Source organism: Sardina pilchardus, chromosome 15 (assembly GCF_963854185.1).
Source record: "Sardina pilchardus chromosome 15, fSarPil1.1, whole genome shotgun sequence".
Taxonomy (NCBI): domain Eukaryota; kingdom Metazoa; phylum Chordata; class Actinopteri; order Clupeiformes; family Clupeidae; genus Sardina; species Sardina pilchardus.
The window spans coordinates 15182505-15194738 of NC_085008.1; the positions used below are offsets into that span (position 1 = coordinate 15182505).

At 42.2% G+C, this 12234-nt stretch overlaps 1 protein-coding gene across 5 annotated transcripts; it reads left to right on the top strand.

The window, feature by feature from the left end:
- The first annotated feature begins 560 nt into the window (after positions 1-560).
- Positions 561-11641, top strand: safb (scaffold attachment factor B). 5 transcript variants are annotated; one of them, XM_062555442.1, is made up of 21 exons: positions 561-842; positions 1430-1517; positions 1601-1653; positions 1728-1943; positions 2046-2105; positions 2223-2262; positions 3088-3550; positions 3942-3988; positions 4101-4195; positions 4649-4798; positions 5116-5213; positions 5329-5384; positions 5562-5641; positions 6805-6950; positions 7214-7516; positions 7846-7995; positions 8116-8158; positions 8257-8345; positions 9987-10084; positions 10934-10988; positions 11132-11641. In XM_062555442.1, exons 1-21 carry the CDS (start codon positions 675-677, stop codon positions 11247-11249), a joined length of 2616 nt encoding a protein of 871 aa, XP_062411426.1. In that variant the 5' UTR covers positions 561-674; the 3' UTR covers positions 11250-11641. The 5 variants fall into 5 exon arrangements, with proteins under 5 accessions (XP_062411426.1, XP_062411428.1, XP_062411429.1 ...); XM_062555444.1 differs by having other exon boundaries at positions 9987-10057; XM_062555445.1 differs by having other exon boundaries at positions 9987-10042.
- The last annotated feature ends 593 nt before the right edge of the window (positions 11642-12234 follow it).

Genomic DNA, 12234 nt, shown 5'->3' on the forward strand with positions numbered 1-12234 from the left:
TTCAACCCATTTAGCAATTTATTTGGTGCTACCCCCCTTACCAAAGCCAAATGGCCACCTAAAGGTGACACCCTGGTAATAATCTCACAACCTAACAATTACATGTGCGGTAGGCCTATGTAAGCCATTGTAAATATTGATTACAGTAGGTTATATAATACTCACATGTCTGTGCACAAGATTGTGGAAAAACTGATAGTCAGATGTTAAGTAAACCTTTATGGAAAGGTGTAGGATAAGCCAAATATGTTTGGCCAAATAGCCAAACATATTTGAGCTGATTTGACTCATTGACTGACAGAATAAGGTTAGTTTCATTTCCGGTAGTCCTTCCCTCACAAACATGGAGGATTATAAAAATCCTAACTAGACTTTGCCATTTTTACTGATTTTTTTCTTTGGTCGATGGGACATTCTTTGGTCTGGGCCTATGGAATATGAATGGGTGGCCTGGACATTTGAAAAAGAGTAGGTCAAGTGACCTGAGGATGGCGCTGTTGAGCATGAAGTCTGCTCGGATTCCTCGTTAACGCATGCGTAATTTGCACAGTCTGCGCATTTGCAAGTGTGTTCGAACGCCATTTTAGAGCTCGCTGTCTGGTTTCGTGTTCTAGTTTTGGCTAGAAGTGGCGTGAATAATAGTCTACACTTTGCTGTCAGAGTAATTTTCAATCATGTCTGAAAATTCTGCGACAGTGGAGTCAGCGGTCGGCGAGATTCCGGAGGGCACTTGCATTCGCAAACTCTCCGAGCTTAGAGTTATTGACTTGAAGGCAGAGCTGAAAAGGCGAAACCTGGACGTCAGCGGCAACAAGAGCATACTGTCTGAACGTTTGAAAAAGGTATGGTTTGAGCTGGTTGAAACGATCGGAAACTTTGACGACGAAATCACCATCTAACTCCTGTATGTGTAGACAACTCGAAGTGTGGAGGCGAGTAAATGCTAGCCTACAAAGTCAACAAGTCGTCTTGTTAGCAAACCAGCTAACACATGTTGGCATCGGGTAACGCTAGTTGGCTAATTTTGCTAGCTAACGAGAATCAATGTTTGATTTATGCAGTGCTGCATAACGTTAAAAGGGTACTTTTCAGATCACGATGTGGTATATGGTGATAAGCTTTATAGCGTGCACTTGGAAGATGCATTGCAGCACTTCAGGAGTCAAAGCAATATTCCATAACATTACATAATAACACCATGCAGCCATTTACCTAACGTAGCGTTCATTTGACGTTACAGCGCAAGCTAGTGTCGAAACACAGATTACAGCGTTCTCAATCTCAGTCAATGTTGAATATGCGAGCGGGAATTTATGGATTATTGTCAGCACATTAGAAGTGGTCCACATCGTTGTAAATTACATTTGTTTGTCAAAATATTCTAGCTCAAAACACACTTTACATTACGTTCTCTCTGCACAATCATCAGGCTATTGAAGAGGAAGGTGGAAATCCGGATGAGTTTGTCGTTCCGCTTGAAGGGACGCAAAAGAAAACGCCAAAAAGGACGCCAAAAGGTAACGTTGGAGGAAAAAAGCTGGTTGGTCTAAATATATGATTGTGATGGTGAATTGATATTTTGCAATGTGACTTTCTGCAGGTAAAATACAGGAGAATGATGAACGGGAAGAAGAGGATTCAGGAGATGGGCAGGTGTGAACTCGATAAAATGTTGATAGAAGCCAATGCTATGTGTGAGTAAGGATGTATCTTATATGTAAGAGAAGGACTTTTACTCTTTTCAGGATGACACTGATGGGAATATGGACAGCCTACAGGAAATGGACCTTAGGGACATGAATGTATTGGATGAAGCAGACATAGACAATGGTGTTACCACAGGCGACCAGGATTGTGACATGAATGAAGAAAACGGCAATGAAGAGGATGACCATGAAGATGAAGACTCTGAATTCCTTGCACCAACAGACGAAAATGACGAGGTGTGTTGCAGTATTAACTGTCAGCTGTTCTAGCCCCAGCCATTTTGTGTCTCTTCTGTTTTGAGTCATCATAATACAATGATGTGCTTTATGCCCTCAAAGGAGATGGAGTTAAAGCAGGAGGATATTGCTGAAGAGGATGATGCTAAGTCTTTCAAACAGGCAAGTCTTGCATTTCAAGTCTTGCATTTAAATTTAAATTTAGTGAAGGTGTTGTTGTTTTGCAAGAAGTGTCATTAGTGCTTGTCACCCTTATTCATCTGTCATTCTTTTTCATAGGAACAAGACGAAGAGCGGGAAGGCATTCAAGAAGAGATAGGTACTGTTTTCAAGGTTTTGGATATGTTTGATTGCAGGCTTTTCCTGCTTGCCATAAGTTCTTACAGCAGCTCCCTGAACATAGTATTATGGTCTAGGACTTCTAAAGAAAGAGACTGGAAATCCAAAGTTAATTGCTGGTTTTGAGCATGACCGGATGAACAAGCAAAAATGATACGTTCTGACTTTTTGGTATGATTGACATATTTTGGTGTCTGGTTGAGACCCATATCTGAAGGTCATGCACATGGCCAGCAATTGGTGGTCTAGTGAGTAACTTGGAGAGGTCAGCTGGTTGTTGCAGGTGAAGTGCAGTGTTTCTAGGTCCCCTTGAGAAGACAAGAAGATGTGGACGTCTATCAAGCGAAATGTACAATGGACAAAAGATTGTCAAATCCTTATTCGGACTCTGTTTATGCATTCAAAATGATGCTAAAGGACTCCTTGATTTTATACAACATGGAAAGACAGAAAACACCTTCCTGTGAAAAGACATTGCACAGTTTCATCACATCACGGACTCTCACGGAAGTTTGAAACAAAATGAAGATGGACTCAACTCGTTCTCCACGCTGGTGTCTTGTGGCTTTTCTGCCATCTCTTTCTTGGACCAGGTGAACTGCTTAGGGCGACCTTGTCAGAAATTTAGTTGATTATGCTGTTCCTTTGGTGTTTCCAGTCTCTTCATAAGGTGTGAAATACATTGCATATTGATATCAGAGTCCAGGGTCACTACGTTTTCCAGCCTTGCCAGTTCCACGTTAACCATTGCTGTGTTTCAGAAGTAATTAAACTCTGTACCATTCTATTCCTGTTAAATCCGTAGAAAATGAGAAAGTAGCCGGGTCTTGTAAGTCAGAGCCCCTTAAAGAAGAGCGCCCATCTGAAGAGGAGCAAGCTTCCGTCGAGAACAGTCAGAACAACGTTCCTGAGGAAGACAATGCGCGCGACCTCGGTACCTCGGCCGATGAGGCCGTCGATACGGAGCGAGAAATGTCCACGGCGTCTCGCGATCTCGAACAGGACGTGGCCGAGTCTAACAAGGCCGAATCACAAGGCGAGGACGAGCAAGTCAGCCACGAAGAAGACATGGACGCTCAAACAGAAACTGAGAGCACTCAGGCTAGTGCTGTTGAGAAAGGCTCAAATGACATTGAGGGCACTGTTGATTCAGAAACGGGCTGTAAAGCCGAGAGCAAGAGTGAGAACGCGAAGACAGAAGAGTCTGCTGCAGAGGCTACGGCACTGAAAGAGTCCTCTTCTGTTGAGGGTGATGATCAGAAAAAGAGGTTTGTTGTTTTATGTCTACTAGAAAAAAACAAAATGGCTATGTCTGTTACATTGGTTCCTTTTGTTAACACGTTTTTTTGGTGCTCTTGGGAGATGTAGTGGCCTGTGCATTCCGTCTCAAGCTCTCATTTTTGTTGTCACTCCCTTCCTATACCCTACCCCACACCCCCTTCGTTAAGTAATGCATTGCAAATTTCCTTGACTGCCCCGAGCCTGTTTGGAGGCTTTTAAAATCAATTTGCCTGTCCATCATTGTTAAATCCCACAAGTCAAGAATGCTGTAGTTTTTGCTGTTACGTCATTGTCTGCACAAGGTGGGTATGATTTGCCAGGTTGAAATGTTGCGTTAGACTTGCCTCCTATTCATCAAGTCTGTTTTTCTGTCTTTAGTTCTGATGATGAAAAAGCTAGCAAGCCTGAGTCTAAGGATGAAAAAGGTTTGCGTTTTTGACCTCTTTTATATCTTCATTGTCAGTATGTCTACCTTGCCTACCTACTGTTGCATGAAGTGTTTACTTCACTCCAATCATGCTGTGTGTGTGTGGTTAGCCCCAGCAGGTAGTGGAAGAAATCTGTGGGTTAGCGGCTTATCGTCTACCACACGAGCGACAGATCTGAAGAACTTGTTCAGCAAATATGGCAAGGTAGGTTGACATCTGTGTATGTATAAACAGATGGCTGGAAAATTGACCATGGTTCTCAGTTAATCTTCAACCTGTTCATTTTGTTTGAGCATTACCCTTGTACTCGAATGTTAAACATGGGCCAATCTACTGGCTAAAGGTTGTCAATCTAATCAATCAAACACAATGTTGTCTAGTTATAAGATGTCTGCCTACTTGACACTTCAAGTAGAGGCATGCCTACTTGACCCTCAAGCCTCTATGCTTGATCACCGGTAAAAGACTACATTTCCAAACCTTTCTCTTCCATGGAGAGATTTGCCCAGTGTCCCATAAACAGGTGAAGCCAGTCAAAAAGGCTTTTGTCAATAGTAGACTGTAATTGAAATTTACTTATATATTAAGATGTGGTCCATATCAGGAAAGATGACAATGTCATTTGATTTATTTTCTCATTGTGGGTAATCTCACCAGGTTGTTGGTGCTAAAGTGGTAACCAATGCCAAAAGCCCAGGCGCTCGCTGCTATGGCTTCGTCACAATGAGCTCCACAGACGAGGCCACCAAGTGCATCAGCCACCTGCACAGGACCGAGCTGCACGGGAGAATGATCTCCGTGGAGAGGGTGGGTGAATCTGCCTGCATTTGCAGTGCTTGGAGAACGACACCTGATCATTGGGATGGTTCATAGTTCAGAGTTTGAACTTAAGAGAAATGGAAGTTATAAGGGGACTTGCTATATTGCTGTAGCTGTTCTAAAGATTGAATTTTGAAAAGATATGTAACATCTCTGTATTGCGTCTTGCCTGTTTGGCAAAATTACCTCAAAATGTCACTGTGAGCAATCAGGTTTTTCTCAAGAGACAGTATGAAAATACGGTATTTTTAAAGCTCATTTTGATCTTGTTTAAGTCTGTCATCAATGCTTGATGTCTCTTGCAGGCCAAGAATGAGCCTGCCGGTAAGAAACCAGCTGAGAAAAGCGAGGCAAAGAAGTCTGGGAGCGACAGGCGTCATTCCACAGATTCCAAGTCTGAAAAGTGAGTTCTCTTGCGTGGTTTTCGGTTTTGTGTCTATTTTGTGTTTTCTGTTTTTTTTTTTTGTTTTTTTTTTAACTTTATTTATAACTTTATTTTTTTTCTGCTGCATCTAAAGGACTGAAAATAAGGATGAGAAGACAGAGGAGTCCGAGGAAGGCAAAGATGGAAAAGGTTAGTTTTATACTTTTGTATTCTGTGATTCTCTCTCTGTTAAGATTACATGTAGCCTGCTGGTCTTTGTTGTATACTTTCTTTTGAACTCAGAACTTTGTGGTTGTGTGACGCGTGCATGCATACATTTTGTTAATTTTTTTCTCTTCTAATTTCACTAATTCATTTATTTTCCAGGACGGGATGAAAGGACCGTGGTTATGGACAAATCCAAAGGAGAGCCTGTCATCAGTGTGAAAACCAAGAGCAAAGAGAGGGTACGTGTCCTTAACGCGGAGTTAAACTACCCTACCGTGGGCCAGGGGTGGGTTTCCCGATAACGATGGATAGACACTCTTACGAGGGTTTTCTACGATTCATCTTAAGATCGATCGTTAGGATTTGCCGACTGTTTCCCGAACATGCTCGTAGCGTGAACGCGCGTGCACTGCTCTTACGATGCTCTTAAGGGAGCTGTCCACGATAAAAGTTCTGAAATATCCCCTAATTTGATGGTGATGTCAGGTGACTGCACGTCATAGCTAAGCCACCGTCTGAACTTAGGATCTATACATTAATTAACATCAATACGAAAATAGAAAACCATTGACATCTGCATGTAAGCATTCCAATTAGCCTAGGCCATATACCACACGCATACATACTTTTGTATTATTTAACATTAGATTGTTGCCCCGTTTTTGTTTGTTGGAAGATATATGTATATTAGGCTTCGGCTAGCTTACTCCTACATCGTTTATGCGAGTTCTTTGCTAACCTACTTGTGAGAGCACGGTGTGCTGCCTGTGCAATAATGTTTCGTGTCACATAAGCAGACGTTTGAATAAAGAGGTTGATAAGAAAATGAGGAAATGTGTAGACTTAAATAACATAACCTATAGGCTTAGATTTTGACGCAGAACAGACTATTGTCACATATTCCTTTCTCTGTTTTTACCTCATAAGCCTAATAAAAAATAAAAGGCTACACAAAAAGATAATGGCAAATTTTTCTGGCAACGTCTCCTTTCATAACTTGTAGGCTATTCTTGTCCGGTTTTAATAACATTATGTCCATTGAATGAATGCTGTTTTGCACGCTGAAATCTGAATCATCAGAAGTAAATTTACAATAAAGAATGGTAAAGTAAGTTGGATCATTATATTCTTAGTTGTAATCCCCCTGCATATCCTGCTGGTTACTCCACTGAGGCATAGCGTTACGACGCTCTTAGGCAGTAACGAGAACTCTGGATCACTCGTAGATCTACGAGTGTTTTCACGATGCTCTTAAGCTACGATGGTTTCGGGAAACAGTCGGCAAATCTTAAGACGGTCGTAAGAGGGACTTTACGATCATCGTAGGCTTACGATGCTTTCGGGAAACGCACCCCAGGTCCGCATTAGAACACAAGTCATGAAATGTGGCCTTCTCTTTCAGAGCACCAAGAGTCGCGACCGCAAGTCCTCCAGCAAGGACCGGAAAGACATCCTGTCCTTTGACCAGATCAAAGAGCAGCGCGAGCGGGAACGCCAGAGGCAGCGCGAGAGGGAGATCCGGGAGGTGGAGAGACGCAGGCATTCTGGGTACAACAAACATGATTCTCTTTTTGATACCAGACAGATAGCTTTTCGCTTTTGAATTGGGCCTTAAAGGGGAATGGAGCTCGAGGGAATCGTATTTCCTGAGTCTTTAAAGAGATACTTAAGTATAATTGCCAATCACTGGTCTGTGCACTCACATCTTTTTTTTTGCGATTACTGCTATTGAGAGGATTTTTAATGGGGTCATAATAATGGTAATTATTGTGTTCGAAATCTGTGTAATCTCGGCCGATTCTCTTTCCCAGTGATCGCGAGCGTCCCACCGACAGCCGAGCGGAGCGCGAGCGCATCCGGCTGTTCCGGGAGCGGGAGGAGCGGGAGCGGCTGCTGCGCAAGCGCAACTGGCTGGAGGTGGAGAAGCAGCGGCTGGACGCCGACCGCATGGAGCGGGAGTTCCTGGAGCGCGAGCGGCTCCGCGTGGAGTACGAGCGGCGCCGCGAGCAGGAGCGCATCCACCGCGAGCGCGAGGAACTCCGCCGGCAGCAGGACCAGCTGCGCTTCGAGCAGGATCGCCGACCCCTCAAGCGCCACTACGACATGGACGGCAGGTAAGCGACCGCCGACTTGTGGGAGGCCTGTGGGTGGCAGATTTGTTGTCTGCGTATTATGGGATAGAGATTGAGTAGTTTAAACATCGACTCTCAGCGGTTTGTTGGAATGCTGCAGTGTGCATGATGTGGCCATCGCTGTATGGAACATTCCCACACCCATTTAAATCAATGGAATGAGTTTTGCAGCTCAACCAACAGTTCTGTTTCTGGAATCAGAATGTGGAGCTTGGAATATTACACCAAGCTGACCGTGTTCCAGTTTAAAAGTCATAGAAACAACCATTGTTTGAGCCAGATAGTAATAGCTGAATTGTCGCTCCAATTAGGGCTCCTTCCAGGAAAGACGAATGGCCCGAAAAACGAATGGCTATGGATGACCGATACGGACGCTCGGATTTCAACAGACAGGATCGTTATCAGGACTTCGACCACAGGGAACGTGGCGGGCGCTATCAGGATGACTCGGCCATGGACAGGTGTGATGGGGAATTGCACGGCTCTGGAATTTGAAGCCTTCACACCTTTTCCTCAGTACTAAGTGTCCTGGTTGGCTTTTATTGATGGTGGTATATTTCTCGTTTTGTTTTTCTCTTTAGGAGGGACAATACCCGAAACGTAGTAGGAGACAGAGAAGGACAGGTATGAAGCACTAGCTGTTCACTAAATGTCTTTCTCCAGTTACTTGTTTTTTTGGAATTAATAGGAAACTTAATGACTGTGACTGCTTTTATCTACAGCACTTCTCAGATCGTGACCGACATGGCAGAGACTCCCGGGAGTCGTGGGGTGGTGGATATGAGAAGCGCGGTGGCGGCGTAAACCCAAGGTGAGAAGTTCTTGCCTAACAGCATTACCTCAATGACTTTCAGTACAGGGGCGTAGCCAGAGGGGTGGCTCCGGGTGGCACAGGCCACCCTTGAGATTCAATTGGCCACCCCAGGTGCCACCCCAAAATCCTAGTGTACTATTCACCATGAACAGTCAAAGGCGAGACATTTCTTGATGCACTTGCAGCACACTAGTTTGAAATATCAGGGTTCAGAAATATAAGCAATCTAGCAAACATGCTTGCAGTTATAGGCTACATGGCTTATTGTTTTTAGCATTGAGTTTACAATAGGCCTACAGGCTACTGCTTGCGCTAACACTAAAACATATAGTTACCTATCGCATCTGCCAGTGCCCATTTATCTTATTACACACACAAAACCCAGTATTGTAATTGTAGAATCACGTAATAGGCAAATTTTTATATCTGCCTATTCTACCTACTCAGCCGACACTGTTGTATTGTTATGTTGTATTGTAAATGGTCTACTACCCTAATGTAATATTGACATTGTGGAAAGTTTATAGCTTAGACCAGTGTTTCTTAACTGGTGGGTTGGAACCCAAAAGTGGGTTGTGGTACTGATCTGAGTGATGGGTCGCGGAGCTTGTGGCTAAAAAGAAATTAAAAATCGCCAATTTAAAATGCTACCTGATCAGATCTATCATTGGCCAGTTATTTTGATAACATTTATTCGTAGCCTATGTCAGCCATTGCCATGGCATGGACATAGACAATGTTTATGTGACAGGTCATGTTAGATATAATGTTAGGGAGCTAATTTTATAAAAGTATGCATAATTGTAAGATATCATGTGAAACGCAAGTTGGCTGCAACCCTTGGGCAAAATAAGACAGTGTAGGGTGCACATGAGAGCATAAAACCATCCAAACTAAAGTGTCACTTGGAAACAACGCACCCCTGTCAAAGACAAACCTGTCGAGTAGTACTCTGAGGTAATATCAGCAGTTAAAGACCTCACAAATGTAATGCCAAACATCTGCATTTTCCACACAAATAGGCCAGGCACTTTGCTTGTCTTATGTTCGTTGGCCTGAATGCTAAATATATATATATAGTTGGTCACAACTTTATGAACTTGTGAAATTATGGGTTCCAAAATCAGACCAGTTAAGAACCACTGGCAAAAAAACATTTCACACTTCCACTTTTGCTCAAATGGCCTAATTTATGAACGGATTTTGTTCAGAGCTGAAAATGAGCTGAAAACTGTATTTGACATTTTATCCAATTGCAAAGACATTTGATGTGAGAATATGGCCTTTAACATTCTTTGTCCTTCAATTTATGAGTATGGTGCTTGGGTGCATGGATTTACTCATGCATGTGTGCTTATTTAACAACTTGAGCCTGTTTCTGTTTATCTAGATGCCACCCTTGAATTTACCAGTGCCCCACTAGGGCCACCCTTGTTACAAATCTCTAGAATCGCCACTGTTTCAGTATGCTATTGAAAGATTGCTGACTTAATTACTGATAGATTATACCATTTACCTTTTCCTTGCAACAGAAGCTCATTGTGACCGAGACCGCATTAGTGTAACTGTTTTAGTCTTGATGTTTAGTCTAGTTATGATAGCTAATGTTGTCGTCTTGTTTTTGTTTTGTACCTCCAGAGATAGCCGAGATTGGGAGGCTGGACGCAAAATGGACGGCGATCGAACCTGGCAAGGTGAGCCAAAAACAGGTATTCAGACGAAAACGGCATGTGTGGGTAAATATGTTTGGTTATGTTTTCTCTATCTGTCCTCCTGTATTTGATTTCCAAGTTTTAAGTAGCGCTAAATTAACCAGTTAGAATGTTGTTGAATTTTTAAGAAAGTCTTTTATTAGTAGAACAATTTTAAGTACAGTCTTCAAAGCTGCCAAGAATTTCACCTTGCAGGCTGTTAGAGAATGTTTTGGCCTAAGGAGATCTCTAGCCTCTTGACTCCATGGGTTGGCTTGTTAGAGTTAGCTCCTCTGAAATAGTCTCTCTTGTAGGGGTGTGCAATAAAAAACAATATCTCCGTTAGGGGAGACCTGCATTCTTCTGAAATCTTTGTAAAAAGTCTCATGTTGCACCATCTCACTCTTAATATGAAAGGAAATTGCATATTTACTGAACTGAATTAAAGCATTCAAATAAAAGCAATAGTTAAATAAAGCATTCAAATAAAAGTAATAGTTAACTGTTGATCGCCAATGCCAAGGGTCAGAGAGAAAATCTGACATTAGTAGGTGTTTGCAGCTCTGTGCGAACATCCCTGCACCCTTCAATTGTCTGTGACCACAAGCTAACACAGCGCCTACAGAGGTCGTTGTAACTGACCCATAAACTTCATTAGCAAGTTTATGTTTACTGATTGCTGAACTTCAGTTGTCTTCGTACAGCAGTTCTATGATGCAGAAGCACTGAGCATCATTTTGACGTATAATAATGAAGTGCTCTACAGATGCAGGCACTGTCCTTGTTGTGGAACAGCCATAGGATTTCTCAAAGGATATTTTTTCCCTGCAATTGTGACAAGTCTATGGATTGCCTGACCAATGTTTCTCCAATGACTTCCCCGGTGTGGTTTAGGTGGAGACCGGGGCATACCTAGTCAGACTCATATGGGCAGAGGAGGAATGGCCAGGTAAGGAACACTCGTCTCGAACATTTTGTTAGATTCTTTTTGTGTCATTGTTACTGCTTTGTTTTCTTAAGTGTATTTTTTCTTCCTAAAATGATTTTCTGCTTTGTCTTAATCGGTTTCTTTTTTTTCCCACCTCTCTGTAGTCGTGGTGGATATATGCAAACGGGAACGTCGCAGTCGATCTCTGGAGCCTTAAACCGGCCAAATCAAATGATGCAAGGCAGTGGGATGCAAGGAGGAGCTTTTGGTCGACGATATTAATTGCCATTGTTCACTTCCGTAATTTCTTTGAGTATCGTGTTGCTTGGCAGCTTGTACATTGCTTACGCAGGCTTTGTAAATTTCAGATGACCCTTTTTTAAAAAAGAAATTTTGTCTTTTCTCTTAAGAGAGCCTCACAAACACGAATGTCTACTTGAGTTTTTAATATTGCTGTTTTCCTTTGATGTATTTATTTTTGTTTTTGTTTTTGTTTTTTTTGGTGAACTTTCATTCCAATAGTCTTATTTTTCTTTTGTGTTTTGGGGTGACAAGTGTGACGTGAAAGTGAGGTGAGACACTCAGGAATGTGCGAGAACCCTGTTGTCCGCATTGTGGATTGTGTGTATCACTTGTGTTATGAATGCCTTTTAATAAATTCAGAAACCTACAAATGTGTTGTCCCTATTGTACGTTTGCAAATAAAATTGTTACTTGAAGTGAAAGAATTTGGCACAAGCGCAGGTGTTTTGGAACCAACCGGTGGAACTCCAGTGTTGTTTCAGAGCTCCAACTTGGCTGGCACCAAGAGCAACACTGTCAGCTCTCCAAAAGTGAAATACTCAAACAAAACGACTTTGGATTACATGCTACTGTTGTATCAGAATATACCACATTTATTCATATAGGAGATGTATCACAATAAAAATAAGTAACAAACTAATCTTCAACAAAAAACATTCAAAAAGTAAGAACCTGTGTATTAAGCACTAGAAAAAGCATAAGGCAAAACTGTTGCGTGTGCTTCCTCTATTCCATCCATATAATGAATGACCTTCAGATGAGCAGTTCAGAATCATTCAGCACCAACTGATGCCAACAACTTCCACTTTGTAGACAAGGAAATTGGGAAATAATAGTCCAATTGTAACCCAAGGCAAATATCTGTGGAATTGAAGATGTTTGATGAAGATAGATATTTAACATCTTTGACAAGGTTGTGTTACTGTAGTCCACAAGCTGTACTTATTATAACATTTGAAACGTC

Coding starts and splice junctions, on each gene's coding strand:
- safb (XM_062555442.1), top strand. CDS start 675: ATGTCTGAAAATTCTGCGACAGTGGAGTCAGCGGTCGGCGAGATTCCG. Junction 4,196..4,648: donor TGTTCAGCAAATATGGCAAG/GTAGGTTGACAT, acceptor TAATCTCACCAG/GTTGTTGGTGCTAAAGTGGT. Junction 4,799..5,115: donor GAATGATCTCCGTGGAGAGG/GTGGGTGAATCT, acceptor TGTCTCTTGCAG/GCCAAGAATGAGCCTGCCGG.